Source organism: Chaetomium tenue, assembly GCF_020726465.1.
Source record: "Chaetomium tenue strain MPI-SDFR-AT-0079 chromosome Unknown F5144scaffold_5, whole genome shotgun sequence".
Classification (NCBI taxonomy): domain Eukaryota; kingdom Fungi; phylum Ascomycota; class Sordariomycetes; order Sordariales; family Chaetomiaceae; genus Chaetomium; species Chaetomium tenue.
In genome coordinates this window covers 3,532,973-3,547,935 of record NW_027117333.1, presented here as the reverse complement: position 1 = coordinate 3,547,935, position 14,963 = coordinate 3,532,973, and the positions used below count along the sequence as shown (strand labels likewise).

The 14,963-nt window shown below is 56.8% G+C and overlaps 4 protein-coding genes across 4 annotated transcripts; 3 read left to right on the top strand and 1 right to left on the bottom strand.

Moving 5' to 3' along the window:
* Window positions 1–133: 133 nt before the first annotated feature.
* Window positions 134–1,765, top strand: F5144DRAFT_604670 (uncharacterized protein; the record flags this gene model as incomplete). The annotated part of the gene is made up of 7 exons (XM_066791362.1): window positions 134–536; window positions 596–643; window positions 698–764; window positions 826–1,054; window positions 1,148–1,227; window positions 1,332–1,448; window positions 1,585–1,765. 7 exons carry the CDS (start codon window positions 134–136, stop codon window positions 1,763–1,765), a joined length of 1,125 nt encoding a protein of 374 aa, XP_066641900.1.
* On the top strand, window positions 1,744–2,767 carry F5144DRAFT_311322 (uncharacterized protein). The gene has a single exon (XM_066783973.1). It carries the CDS (start codon window positions 2,041–2,043, stop codon window positions 2,677–2,679), a length of 639 nt encoding a protein of 212 aa, XP_066641899.1. The 5' UTR covers window positions 1,744–2,040; the 3' UTR covers window positions 2,680–2,767.
* A 2,901-nt stretch (window positions 2,768–5,668) lies between these two features.
* On the top strand, window positions 5,669–7,632 carry F5144DRAFT_311237 (uncharacterized protein). The gene is made up of 3 exons (XM_066783972.1): window positions 5,669–5,970; window positions 6,024–6,217; window positions 6,271–7,632. Exons 1-3 carry the CDS (start codon window positions 5,862–5,864, stop codon window positions 7,609–7,611), a joined length of 1,644 nt encoding a protein of 547 aa, XP_066641898.1. The 5' UTR covers window positions 5,669–5,861; the 3' UTR covers window positions 7,612–7,632.
* Window positions 7,633–8,254: 622 nt separating this feature from the next.
* Window positions 8,255–14,258, bottom strand: F5144DRAFT_579244 (uncharacterized protein). The gene is made up of 2 exons (XM_066789310.1): window positions 14,041–14,258; window positions 8,255–13,826 (listed from the first exon to the last, which is right to left on the bottom strand). Exons 1-2 carry the CDS (start codon window positions 14,074–14,076, stop codon window positions 8,736–8,738), a joined length of 5,127 nt encoding a protein of 1,708 aa, XP_066641897.1. The 5' UTR covers window positions 14,077–14,258; the 3' UTR covers window positions 8,255–8,735.
* Between the last annotated feature and the right edge of the window lie 705 nt (window positions 14,259–14,963).

Sequence of the window (14,963 nt, the reverse complement as noted above, 5' to 3'; positions counted from 1 at the left end):
CCGATTCAAATTGGGCCTTTCAATAACGAAAGTTGCAACTCGCAAATTTTTCCGTTCATCGCCTCAACCCACAACCTTGAACAAATTTGTGATCGCGTCAAAGAATCGCAAACTCAGCCAACCACCATCAATCATGTCTTTCCCGGTTGGTCGGGTCCTGCGCAGCGCAGCGGGGCGCACCCCTGCATCCCGGATTCTCGGAAACCTCCCCGCGCGCACATCCACATTACCGAGCCGGCTCCGTGTCCAACGAGCCATCTCGGCAACGGCCGGGTTCCACACTGTCCCGGCTGCCCGTCAAGCGGAGAAGAAGCCGACCGAAGAGGAGCTCGCCTCCGCAGCAGGCCAATTTGCTAGAACCGACGAATCCATCACGGTCGAGTACCCTCCCGAGGCACAACTCCCTACTGAAGAGACGGTGGCTGGCACAAACCGAGCGGGCGCTCATGTTTTCCCTACACTGGCGACTTTCTCGTTGCAGGGGAAAGTGGGTGTTGTTACTGGAGGTGCAAGAGGATTGGGCTTGGTGATGGGGCGTGAGTGACCACTTTGAAATCTAAAAGCCTGGAGAAATAAAGTGCTAACAGTTTCTTAGAGGGCATGGTCACTAGCGGTTCGGACCTTGCCATTGTTGATCTCAACAGTACGTCCCAGCCTCCAACAAGCGCTCTCTAATTTCATCACTAACATCCCGCAGAGGAGGAGGCCACCCGCCAAGCGCAGAGCATCATCGAGACCTTCCGGGCAGACCACCCCGACAAGAAGTCCGTTTCTCCCTTGCTCCTCAAACAGCCCTTAAAAAGCCCCAAACTAACCCGCGTCCAGACCTCCCAAGGTGACAGCCCACTACGCCGATGTCTCAGACCCCGCCAGCGTCGAGGCCTGCATCGCCGAGATCGTCGCCGAGCACGGCAGGATCGACAACCTGGTGACTTCGGCCGGCTTCACAGAGAACTTTGAGGCTGTCGCCTACCCGATCGAGCGCATGCGCAAGTTGTGGGGCGTCAATGTCGACGGCACTTACTTGTTTGCTACGTCCGTGGCGAGACATCTGGTACGTTTTCCCTCTCCTGATTGGGGTTTCGCGAGGAACCCGAGGGCGAGAGGATCAGAAACAAGGCGCATTTACTAACGCATGAACCACCAGATGGGGCGCAACGCCAAGGGCAGCATGGTCTTCATCGGCAGCATGAGCGGCGCTATCGTGAACGTCCCCCAACCGCAGGCGTATGTCACATCTCACATCTCATATCTCACTTTACCCCATCCATCACACCCACACCACAGACACATGAAAAGATTAAGCTGACACGACCCCGCGATAACCACAGTCCCTACAACGCCGCCAAGGCCGCCGTCCGCCACCTCTGCGCCTCGCTCAGCGTTGAGTGGGCCGGGGCCGGCATCCGCGTGAACTGCATCTCGCCGGGCTACATGCTCACAGCCCTGTAAGCCACAAACCACCCCTATCATACACACTCACCCCAACAACCTCCATGCACATGCATACATGCATGCACAAGAGACAACCTAGAAATCGGCCAACTGGACAATGACCAACTAACCTCCTCCTCTTTTTCACAGTACTCAAAAGATCCTCGACGACAAGCCGGACCTCAAGCGGCAGTGGACATCGTTGATCCCGCAGGGCCGCATGGGCGCGCCAGAGGACCTGATGGGCCCCGTCACCTTCTTGCTGTCGGACGCGTCGAGCTATGTCACGGGGGCGGATCTCCGTGTGGACGGCGGTTATACCGTCACATAAATCACAACGGTTTTCCAGATAGTGGGGGATGGGGAATGGGAGAGCATCCGGGGACCAGTCGGCCAGTCCCCGGGTGTGATACATAGATGGCATCCGTGTAATAATACGCCAGATTTAATTCGGAAATGGCTGCAGTTTGAGAAATACCTAAGAAAGGTGGCTTGCCCTAGTCAAATGCATATATCTGTAATCAGTAATCAAGCCTATCTGGTTGCTTTTGGGAGAATCATGAAAATCCCATACCCAATGATCCAGTCCCCCTTCCTGAGCTAGGTATGTACTCGCTCGCTATAAAGCCACCCCCATCCAAGCTTTTGCGCCGTGTAACAGCGGGGAGAGGGTTAAACTCAATTAGAAAAAGGGTACCGCTTCCGCATCCCTGGCGGCGGGAGGGAGAGGAGAGGGGTGACCATCTCATTTCCGCCCTGCCCATTCCGGCTACTACCACCACCACCACTTGTCGGTGTGTCACCTATCACATCTCACATTTACGTTTCACATCTCAGATGCCAGATCACACCTATGTACGTGTATGTACTCCCCTCTTCCGAGCCCTGTCGGTATGTACCATGGATTCCATTCCAGCCTCCCACCCACACACCACATATCACATACCACACCCGCCCATGCAATGCAGCATAACACAGCACAGCACAGCACATCTCAGCTTGGCTTCTCAGCTCAGATGCTGGCACGCACTAAGGCAAGCACATCGGATACAGATCCGGGACGGGGATTCGCTGCTTTCCCGCGATTCCAGACCCGCCCCTCCCCGTCCTTTTTTAGATCCGGAATTCCCACTGGCTGACCACGGTGAGTGCCGACCTACCTCTTTTTGTGAGACACGCATTATTGCGGTCGTACCTCAGCTGGCCGGGCCGGGAAGTCACTACCAGTTTAGTCACGGGCGGTGAAGCCCCCGGAAACATGGCTGCTCCCTCTTCTCTTACTTCCCACTGCTAGTTATTCTGTCAGGACTTTTTTTTGAGGGTCGAGTTGCTTTTGTCGCCAGCCGTTGCCCGGATATAATATCCAGAGTAAGCGAGTCGTGGATGCCCGCCATGTCCCACTCAGGTACAGTACCCTAGGGATGGTGCGGAATGGAACAGCATGCCTTGTGGGCGCGGCGGTATGGGGCTACCACGCAGGTATCCATCCCGCACTGTCGGGGCACTCCGGGGACGGAATTACTCGCACCGCCCTAACCCCCCGGGACGTAACCCCCCGGGACGCAACGCGGGGTGGTTCCTGTAGGCTTCCATCGGTGTTCTTTTCCGATCAGATGATGCAGGGGTGGGGGGCCTCGGTGGAACGTCGATATAAACCGCAGCTGAGTGGTTTCGTCGTTTAATACGTATGTACGCACAGATGTACAACGATCAAGGAAATTGTTGTGACGGCCAAACTCTGTGCCGCTTTTTACGGTCAAAGCAAAGCGATCATGGCAAGCGCCTGGACCAATGGCCAGTCAAAGCACAAGGGATGAACAAATCAGACGACCACTGATCTGGATCCCCTAAAAAGCATTGGATATGTTCCGCCGCCATCCCGCTCAGGCTCCCCGCACGGAACGCGGTGAGTGGAATTGGTCCCGCCCGATGTTAATTGCGAGGCTGAGGGGACTCGGGGACACCCGTGGAAGAACTGTCGTCATTGGTGTATCTTTTTCTGAACTGTCGTCTGGGGAAAGTCCCTGGTTCTTGGGGTTGTTCACATTCCATTGTGCGGGGCCCCAGGTCGGACCCTGAATTTGCGCCTCGGCGACGGAACATTGGTAATCTGAGCGAATCTGGGTAAGTTGCCGAAGGATAGACTCGTCACCGAGGGAATCCTGCCATCGTCGTGTAGAGAGCTCTTCCTCACGAACCAATATTCTGACGAGATCGGAACTGGTCGTTGACCGGTCTCGAATCCTCCGTTCACCGCTAAGAAGGCCCGTTCCGATCCGTTGGCCGGCAATGCCAGCCAGGGCTGTCGTTGTCCAGTGACAAGCAACATCCATTGCACACATCTTATCTGGCTGGGCAATGGGCAGCACAGGCTAGCCCTGAAATCGACCTTGCAGCCGAATCTCATGTGCGAGAAGAGCTTGAACGTGGGGGTCTGGTATGCTTGTTACAGCCGAGCCTCCCTGGTGTTTGGTGGGAAATGGACAACAGGTCTTTCTGGAGGCTTGGCATTGACAATGCGAGACGTGGCCACTTTCTTGCGCGCGCGGTTGAAAGCAGCTAGTTGAACTCGGAATTTGAAGCAAATGGTGCGCAGATTTCGAACAAGCTGAGGTGAGTCGCACAGGCGCGGTCGAGGCCGAAAGAGAACGGACGGGGCGGGATGTACCTATGAGGCTTGGCTCTGGTGTCACCCTAAATCCACGTGCCTCACCATCCCTTGTCAGGTGATGGTCACCATTGTATCGCCTTGCGGAGATAGAGCAGGTCCCGTGGTGGTCTCACTGAGGGGAAGGGAGCCCGTGGGAAGAGGCGAGAAAGATCACGTTCCTTGCCCTTTTCAGATCCCACAAAAACCGTGGCTGCCCGGGCGATGAATGAGTGGCAGGTGGTTCTTTCCTTGTCGGTCCCTGGCATTGCAGTGGTTTTTTCGCTCCTTCCGCCTCGCCCGAGTTCCCGGGGCTGCACAGACTTCGATGCTCATAAGCACCTGCCCGATTCCGCAACGGCTGCTGGGAAAGGCTGAAAACAAGAAGGCACGTTATCCGGAGGCCGAGTCGGGAGAATGGAGAATGGAGGAAGTTGATGGGCATTTTATCAATATCCTGGCCCGCCGCGTGACAAGCATCTGAGACACCCCACAGAGACCACCGCCCAGGATCCCCCCAACAACGCTAGGTTCCTCTTTCAAAGAGCTTTTGCAGCCCCCCCCCCCCTGGTCCCTGTAGGCATCGCCGGTCAGCAGGGGAAGAGGAAGGTACGTTGGCTTGTGGGTTTTAACAAATTGCGCCGGGCTAAACCTGTCCCGGGACTGTCTCTCCCTTCACGCCTTCCTGGCGACGGGCCATACTGCACTGGACGGCCAGCCATTCTTTTTTTATTTTCTCCCGCAGCTTTCCTTACCCAAGGGAGGGTTGAGAATCACTCGTTTTATAGACGTGTCCAGGGGGGGTTGTGTTTCTTTTTGCCAGGCCCCTGTGCCTCCTCTCTCTAACACCAACAATAAAACTCATGAACCCGGCTTAGTCCCGGCTCTCCTCAGTACCAGGTTTCCTCACAAAACTCGAGTCTGCCGGACACAATTCCTTCGACGGCAGTGGGTAACCGGGAACGTTATTTTCGTCATACCAGACCCGGCATCGTGGATCGGATCTGGGGCCGACTGCTTAGGGTTAGAAGGACAGCGGTGAGAGACGGTTCTCCACTCGTCCCAGCCGCACAGCCTGGGTTCTGGCAACTGAGTGTAAGTGTCTGGTGGCTTTTCCCTCCCTTTGCCCGCCCTTCTTATTAGCCACACGACACAGAGGATGCCCGTCGAAGGCGGATGGTGTGTGCCGTTGTCACAGCGCAGGAAAGAAGCAAATCATAAGTGGCGTGGCCGGCAGGAGCGTCATGGGCTTGCAACCTTTTGTCTAAGTCGTTCTTCTGGGATCCCGGCTTCTCCCCTTCCCAAGGGGGCCTCCTCCTTCATGACACAGCGAAATCCCTCAGCCGTCGACTCGAGTGCCCCTGCCCCTCTGCCGAAGCGTCTACTTCAGTGACGTGGTCTGGCCTGCCGGGCTCTCCCTCACCCTCCACCCCACCCCTCCCGCAGAATTGAAGGCCCCATGCCCTACCTCACACACATCGAATCTGTCCCGTTCCATTGGTGGGGCATCCCGCCAACCAGTGTTGCTCTTGGTTGAAAAGTCTCTAATGACCGGCAAGGTTCAGTGCTACACCAAGCTACATCCGCCTTTTCAGGCCCTTTTGAGGGGTTTCCAGTAGGCTAAGGCCTCGCCCTGTGTCCGCTTTGCGGTCAGGTCGGGAGACGGATCTGGCCGAACTATCAAGAAACCTGCGCAAGCTATGGTCTCTCGAAATCCACCAAGCGCCAAACCTCTGCTAGCCCGTCACGACCCGCCAGTCCAGGGCTGATCATCGTAAGGATGGACGCCATGATGCCCATGGGGTTCTTTGAGAACACCCGGGAGATATACGCTGAAATAGCAAGCTATCCTGTGGTTCCCCCTGAGAAGATCAAGCAGTACTGGAACGGTATTTGGAATAGCTCGCTGGATAGAAACTTGCCCGGACTAACCAGCGCTCAGCCTATACTACCACCTTCCGAAGGCTTTTCGACCCGAGTGCGTTTCGTCTGGAAAACTTCTGGTGGCACGTCTGGGGAAGCGACAGACTACGGAACCTTAGCGGGCAACAACTTGCAAGGCTCTTCGAGGAAATTTCAAGCGGTCCGACGTTCGTGCCGCTCCCTTCACCCGCCGACCAGTTCAAGCGCTCCAGGGTAAGCCGCTCCCGCTGCGTCTAGGGGCAGGTTGATACTGATTCCATCTTTAGAAACCTGGTTCAAATCAACGTGTCGCCAATAGCCAAGGCAAAGGCCCGGCGCGTCCACAAGAGACTTCAGACCAAGGATCTTCCCTCTCCAGCGGTAAAAGGGGGTTGACGCCTTCGTCCTCGAGGCCACCACCACCCCACCCTATCTTGAAGAAGTCTAGGGGACCCTCTTCATCAGGCCCTCGGCCCACTGCACGCTTTGCATCGCCGCCGACCTTTAGCGAAGAGGCTATCCATGACAGCGAGGCTACACCAACTAACACGGCGACAGTAGCTGCCACAGAGATGCCCCCTCCACCACTACCTTTAACGGTGAAGAAAAGGCAGGGCACTGCCACTACAAACCAGTCGCCAACACCGAAGGTCCCCAGACCGACACGAGCGAAAGAGACCACTGAGTCCCCAACATCAGCCGCGCCCGTGGTGGAGATGCCACCCCCTCCACTAGTACCACCAACCACAACCAAAACTGCGACCAACACTGGCAGAAAGGTTGTGGCGGCCACTGCGGCATCTAGGAGGAAGCCGGTAATGGTCCGCAGACAAAGTTCGCAATCATCAACGGGATCGGAGTCTGGTCAGCGCGTAGTAGGATTTGTTGCCGCTTCAAAACGATCTGGGTCGAAACGGCCAACGCCGACCGCCTCACAATTACTCGGACACAGCTCATCATCTTCGCAAACGAGTGATCACGGCCTAAGCGCTAAAGCTGCTGGGAAGCGTAAAGCGAAACCCGCAGTCGCCAAACGATCTACTACTCAAGGTGTCCCTAATCAGGCCAACGGCCAGCCTGAAGAGGCAGTGGGGGAGCACTCGCGGCCCGGTAGTCCACAACGAAGGTCGACATGGGACGTCCGGGACACTGTGGTATACCATGAGGCTGCCGAAGGGCAGCAGGACACCGCTCAGCATCCCCCTGCGGCCCCCTCGAAGGCCGTTCCCCCCCCGGTTGCAGGATTTGTGATGGACCAGACATTTGGACAAGGGGCGCCCCCGATGGTGCGGTCTCGTTCTAACAATTCAGATCGTCCGCAGCGGCTCCGCGAACCCGGCGTGGCGCTTCTTCCGTCACAAGCCACTAGTAGTGTTGCCATGGCCAACACAATAGCTCGCGGCCAGTTTGACTCAGAAACCGTGACATCAGATCCTGTGGTTCCCGAGGCGAGGGACATCCCCGACCGTGTCATGTTTGGCTCTCAACCGTCATCTTCTCTCCTCGATCAACAACTCAAGCCAACGCCACCAAACCCTGCTCCACCAATTCCCTTTGGACGATCAAAGAGCGAGCTCACCTTGCTCTTGGCGCGTGACCGCAAGCCGAAGAAAGGCGAGGATGCTTGAGGCGACAGCTCATCTCCCAAACGTGGTTTGTGGCATTATGGTTCATATGTTCGGGACGTGACATCGGGAAAAACAGGCATTTCTCTCTATGGAGATTACCTCACTCGGCGACACTTGGGGCACGGAGCGTTCTAGAGCGTAACGCAGCCTCTTGTGTTCGTTCACTTGCATACATTGGGAGTCATGGGGGCATACGAATAGCTGGGGTAATATCTTTGAACGCATACATAGGCAATATTTAATGGCAACCTCTATAAGAGAGATGAAACTATCCTAGCGGCAATGTTCAACTTTATTATGCCGACCTAGCACAAGAGATATCGCCACTCAACTGTAAGACTCTTTCTGACCCCAGCCCTGATGGGCAAATCCTGCCTTGCCTTTCAAAAAAGCCACATGCGTTTTCTCACAGTTCCTGTTTGTAACAGGAGGTGTTCAAGCGCTCCCATCACCCCGGAACGTGTGACGAGCGAAATGGCGTCATACGCGGCGTATAACTCACCACTCTCCCTCAACCATACCGAGATGACTGCCCGCCCAAAACAGAGCAGACTACGGTTGTATGTGCATGTGTACGCATCTGCCTATAAACCCCCACGCTTATCCTTCCATCCATCCATCCCCGGGTTATGTAAGTGTAACGACCACGCCGGCTTCTTCGTGAATCAAGCACGTGTTTGAGAACCAGAAGCACATGAAATGTACAAGTTTCGCATGGGATGATACATGTACATTCATTCATCCACGATATTGACAACGAGTCCTACAAACTGCCCCGGAATAGTAATCCCCGCGTCTAGAATACAAGGCGACGCTCTCCGCTCAGCCAGTGACAAAAGAAATCCAAAAAATGTGCCCCTCTAACATTGGGTATATACGCGCGCCCTCTAAAAAAGTAAATAAAACGATTGCCCCGTGTCGTGTTTCAAAAGCAAACCAACCACCACCCACGGAACTCGGGTCAGCTTCCCTGTCCATTGTTTTTGTCGCGGTTCTCTCCCATGCCAGTTCACCGGCCAGCACTCCCCTCCCCATCATTATCCATCCTTCCACCTATCGTTATCCATGTATTTACTCATAACCCCCTCCATTACTTGATTAAACGACGAGGGTATATGAACCCCTCATTCATTCAACCCGAACATCTTCCTCAACGCCCCAAACCTCTTCCGCCTTGTCGTCGACGATGCCCCTGCCAAGCTCCCCTCTGCCACGGACCCCCCATCAACACTGCCCACATCACCCCCAATACCACCACCACCACCAGTAGAGGGCATGCCGCTCACAGCCGACATCCGCCGGTGCAAGAACCCACCACCACCATCACCGCTACTACTCCTGCGGCCGAGCGTGCGCGTGCCCAGATTCCCTGACGCCGTCGTGCGCCTGGTCAGCGCCGCGGCGGGGTTGAATTCGCTGTGGCCGTTGCCGTCACCGTCCTCTTCGGCGACGCTCATGAGCATGTTGTTGATGTCGGGCGCGGTGGCGGTGGGGGGTGTGGTCGTAGTAGTAACGGGGAAAGAGGGAGACGAAGAAGCGCGATGATGACTGCTATTACTACCGCGTTTCTGCAACCGTGGACTCCTTCCTGGAGATTGCGGCGACTGCGGCGACTGCGGCGAGGGCAGCACTTCCTCATCATCCTCCTCATTCTCTTCCCCCTCGCCTCCCCCGCGACTGCGGATACGCTCGAGCTGGCCGACGGAGCGCTCTAGGCGGGTATCGCGGCGCGCGGCGCTCTCGCTGACCTCGGCGCGGCCGATCTTGCCGACAGCTCCGGCGCCGGCTCCGCCGCTGCTGTTTTTCTTGCGGTGGCGCAGGACGGATAGGAAGCTGTGGCGCCTTGAGGGGCGGCCTTCGGTGCCAGTTGTGATGTTGTCGGCGGCGGTGGCGGGTTGGGGGTGGGAGAGGGAGGGTGCGGTTTGCGAGGGGGGCAGTTGGCCTTTCCCAGAGCGGGTGCGGCGGAGGGTTGAGTTGATGGGGGAGGGGAGGGGTTGGGTTTGTGGTGTCGGTCCGTTGTGGTTGGGGTGGTCTTGGGAGGCTTCGCTTTCTTCGAGTTCTTCGGGCAGGGCCGTGCTCGCGACCGAGCTCGCTTTCGTTAGGTAGTGCGCCGGCATGCCGGTACTTGCGGACGGTGCAGAGGCGGATTTAGGGAGGGAGACTGGGATCGGCATGACGGGCTCGTCGTCGCTCGAGTCTTCGAATCGGCTTTGGAAACCGGATTCGACCCCCTTATCCCCTTCTTCGTCGCTCGAGTCAGCGAGTCGGGTTGAGAACCGGGAACCGCGCGCCTTGTTTGATGAGGCCTTGGAGCCGCTCTTCTTCCCCCCGCCATACGAGAGGCTGAAGCTCGGCATCCGGATTCCAGTGGGGGCCTTTTTTCCAGCGGATGAGTCGCGTAGTGTTGTGCGCATCTGAGCACGCGAAGGTGAGACAGAACCCGCGGGGGAAAGCGTTCTTAACGAGAATCTCTTGGAGGAATGATTCTCGCCTCGGGTTCGCGGGGGAGATGCCGATCTCATCGAATGGCGGAAGCTGAGGCCTTGTGTTTTAGTAGGCCGGGCCCGTTTGAAGCTGCTCTCGCTGCCCGCTGAACCGCGTCTCCTTGGGGCAGGCCCGGCGCGCTCTTCCACCTGCATCGCTGACCTTTGGAGTCCGGCTTTGGTAGGGGTAACGGCCACTGGGGTTGGCCCCGGCCGCTTGGATGCCAACCGGGTTTCCGCTGCCTGGGGAACATGGCCGTTGCCCAGCCTCGGACCGTTTGCCCGCATCGACTTCCTTAACCGAGACCCGGCGATAGGGGCAACTGGAACTTGCTGCTGCGGTTCGCTACGCATAGTCTTTCGCATGGGCGATATTGTCAGCTCTTCTTCCCCAGTCCACTTCTCTCCCGGCTTGATCATGTAGCTGCGATCTGGATGCACTACTCTGTCCTGTTCCTGTGGTGTGGCCGTTTGCTGCGCCAAGTGAGCGACCAGCGCTTTCCGTTCCGAATTCCTCCGCTCGACGGTCTTCTTCTTCTTGGGTTTGACCTGGGGCTGTGCTTCGTCCTTATCCCCTTCAATGCCCGCCTCCTCCTTGGTCTCTTTCTCGAGCTGGGCTCGCTTCTCCGCCGTGAGGCTCCTCCAGTAAGCCTTCGCCTGCTCCCAGTCGTCCCTAGTAAGCTCGACTGGTTGTGGTTCGACGGCGGTTGTGGCAGAAGATATCTCTGTTTGGAGTCTCGGGGTTTCTTCACTTGTTGTGTGGCCCGAAATTTCTTGAGAAGGCGGTACAGATTGGACAGCTGGACGGGGGCTTTGCTGTACCGGGCTTTCTACGACGGCGTTAAGTGACTGAAAACCATCACCTTCAAACTCTGAGAGATCTTCGTAGGCATCGCTGTAAATATCGCTATCGGAATTGCTCGAGCTTTCTGCGGTAGTGGGCTGGGCGGGCTGGGCGGCTGGCTGGTGACGAAGGTCATTGTCTGGGGTGGCCTCGGTAACCTCGATCGGTTTGGCGATCGTTGTTTCGAACCCTTTGGCCTCCGACGCTGTAGACTGATCTGACTCGTCATCTGGAAATGCGCCAGGGACATCGGTAAAATATTGTTCAGACGCCTTGTCCTCTGCAACAATGGGTGTCGGTTGTGAAACGGATATCTGTGGGATGTGCGGCTCCGAAGGCGTGTCATGCTCGACAGCGACTTCGGGGGGAACGGTCTCAATGCGTGGGTTTGTAACAGAGCTATTGACCGGCTCTTTGGGCAGCACTGTTTGTGGCACTACGACCGGCTCTGGGCGTGGTTCCATAACTGGTGTTGGCGATGACGGCTGGGTCGGCTCGAACTCGGAACTGAGCATGGAGCTACTATCGGAACCGTCACTAAAGTAGCCGGAGCCTTCGACGGTGGTGACAATTGGGGGCAATGGTTCCTTCAGTCCCGATGCATCCTCCAAACCCATGGCCATTTCTTTTAAGCTGCCATGCTCGTTCAACAGAACTGTGCCAACGGCATGGTCGTTACTTGAGCCCAGTGGAGGGCTAGGCAACAATGACGATGGCGAGGCCTGTTTTGTCTCTCCTCGAGGCCGAACAAGTGGTCGCTCGAGCTCGCTTGGACTGTTCTCTCGCGGTTTCCTGTCTCTAACGCTACCAAAACTTGGCAGGGCTGGCCGTGGTTTCATTACCGCGTCCTCATCGAACGATGACAGTTCTCGATTGCGACCAAGATTGGGCAGCCAACTGTGGCGGTTCGAGTGTAGCGGGCTGTCGGCCGACGGGGAGCCATTTCGTTTCGTAGAGGCCGACTCTTCCACCGCCCCATCGCCGTTGTCCTCGAAACTGACGCGCACAGACTTCTTGCGTGCTACGGGGGCCTCCTGGGTGACACTCCCGGAAGCTTCCGATGTGTCGCCGGAGGGCGATGCGCTGCAGGATGGACTGATGCGCTTCATGGCTGACTTCCGCGGTGAGATGGACCGGGGCGGCGGGGAGTGTTTGACCGTCAAACTATCTAGAACAGGGCCAAAATGGGCTTGCCGAGCAGGGCTGCTCGAATGGGTTCGCTCCCGCGAGATATGCGCAGCTCTCCCATGTTCCGCGGCGCTCGGGTTTAGTTTCCAGTATTCTGATATATCGACTGGGCCCATTTCGGGCCTCTGGTCGACGGTAGCCGGTGTAGGATCCTCCGAGGAAGGGTTTGACGGGAGGGTTATGTTCTGTGGTGGCGTTGCGGGCGTGCGGGTATCTGGGGGTACACCGGGCTGCAATTTCCGTCGCGCCACCGCCGAGTCTACAGCATCATCTGAGACGGCGGCTTGGATCTTTTTCTCGCCCTGAGCATCCTCCGGCTCTGGCCCTTCTCGAATCACCGAGGGCTGTCTTCTCACCACGAACTGCGCCGCATCTGACGCAGTAGAGGTCGGGGTGCGATCTGTCAGGTGGTTGGTCCGGGGGGGGTCCACAGTTGCTTGGGCGCTGTGTTGCCCGAGTTCTTTTGCTTCTTTTCCCGGCGAAGCCATGATTGCCTTGGTCGCAGATTCTTCCACATCCAGTCGAGTCTCATGGGGCGGCGCTGGCGACATCAGGACTATTGGCTGAATAGGATGTGGTTGATTTTGAACTGGGTTTGGTGGTTGAGCCTTAGCCAACGGACCTATACTTGGGGCTTCACTCCTGGGGCGACTCATTGTACCCGCAGCCAGATGCGACCCAGCTCTTTGCGGGGTTCTCTTCTTTCTCTTGGGCCCTGCTAGTGGTTGCGAGGCGTCAAGGACTGCTTGTTGAACTTGCTCGATCGATCGTAAATCCGCTTGTCGCACCATCCGTCTGGAGTTCGGGTCATACACCAAAGCTTGGTCAGATGAACTGGAGGTGGATTGTCTTCTCGTGGGTGGTACCGCAACGTGCCCCCTTGTGTACTGCTTTGCGCGTGTTGTGGGATGATGGTCCGCAGTTGATGGTCGCGTCTGGCTTGTTTTGGTTGATGTTTGAGGCGCTGAGGAGGAATCGATGGGCGGAAGAGCACTTGCGGCGGAGCTGCACCTCGCCCGCGTCGGATAAGAGAAGTTGATGGACGAAGCCTGACTACCTGGCCTTGCCCCGTCCGGCGGATCCTCCTGTCCTGCTACTGACTGCAGCGGACTTGACGGGGGGCTAGCCATTGCCGGATCCGTTCTCCGGACGCTTCCCAGATCTCCCAATTTCGCGGCGCCGAACCAGGTTGGTGTCTCACCCGAAGCGAGTTTCTGCGACGCGAGGCGCACAGGGCTGCCTACCAAACTCAGGCTGTTGGCTTTCCGATGCTGAACGTCTTGTTGGGCGCCTCGACCGGTCTGTCGAGAGGTCGCATCCAAATTCTGAGGCAACGCAGGAACAGGCGGCATATCTTCGCTGGCAAATTGGTTTCGCTGTTGGCCGGAGGCGCTGGTCCCAGGTCGATTTGGGCTTGGGGTTCGAAAGGTCCGCTCGGTCATCGACCCATTACTCCCGCGCCTCCGCAACCCCGACTGGTCGCGAGCCTGTTCTGATGCCGTACCTGTCGAGGCGACAGACGCGCTCCGGCGCACTGTCCGTTTCGTCTGCACGTCGGCTACCCGGGTTGGCGTCGTTGGTCGTGCGCGGAGGGCGGCGGCGGCGGCAGCTGCCGGCAGGGAAGGATTCGACTCATGGCGTTTGAAGACTGCCGCGGCAGCGGTCGCAGCATTGGGATTCGCGGTTGCTGCTGTCAGGGGCTGTCCAAAACGTGGCATCGCAAGTTAGTACCTGTAATTAACACTCCTATTTCGCGACAGCATGGTGACGGGAAATGATGGCCTAGACAACAGCAATAAAAAAAACCCGAGTCCCCAATTCCACTCTGGGCTTAGCTGATGGGCACAATGTCCTACGATACGGTAGGAAGCGACTTCAAAGGAACGCGCAAAGGTGCAAGTAATGACGACATACCGGATTCGGTGGACGGTGTCTTCGGGAGCCAAACATCCTTGCAGATATCTCGGCCGGCCCGGGCGTAAAGTGGCTACCTCGAAAGGGCCCTCATAGGAATGGGAACGAAAACTAGGGGTGGCTCTTCTTCCTCGGTAACAATAAATAGTCAGCCGACGCGAGATGTCGTTTATGAGATGGAAAATTCTCCGGAGAGAGTGTTGGGCGAAGGATCCGGGGGACACTGGACACGGCACAGCCAAGCTCCCCCGGTTCTTTTGTTCATAAACCGGGTCCTGCACGGCAGTGGTCCGGGTGGGGCATTCGTCAGGGGAAGTTGGTGGAGTCGGTCGAATCGGTAGTTTGTTCCAGATATGATCCCTACATTCTCTGTACCATACCGTATCGCATGGACATGCCTCAGTCACTTTCTTCAACCCCTTGCTGATGGAAAAAGTAAGGTTACGGTCTGTATTTCAGACGACTTGTTTTTTGGCTTCAGATGCCGCATGAAGCAGGAATTTCCCAGCCCCATCTCTGTTGCTGCCGCGTGTTCATCTCAAGTGCTTACTTCGTCTGCCGTATGTACCCCTTCCAACTAACCACATTTTTCGCGACTTGCCTTAATACACAGTAAATAAATAGTCATGTTTTCGTACCATTTCTGAACTGGACGTCCATGGCATTCCATATCAGCGGCATATGTATCTTTTGTCCCAACTCAGAGCCAAGCTCGAGGTCGTTTGTGCTCCTACGTTAGTTCCATCAACGCGTTGTGTCATCGGGATGTGGCAGCTGAAGATGACGCAACGGCCTCACACTATCGGGTCTCTCCGTCTGTCTGGGTCCAGAACATCAGCTCCACTCTAACGCAGTCCGTCCACTAGCACGCGAATCTTGAACAAAGCTGCAGTTGTCTGCAAAGTTGGACGTGGGGCGCTGTA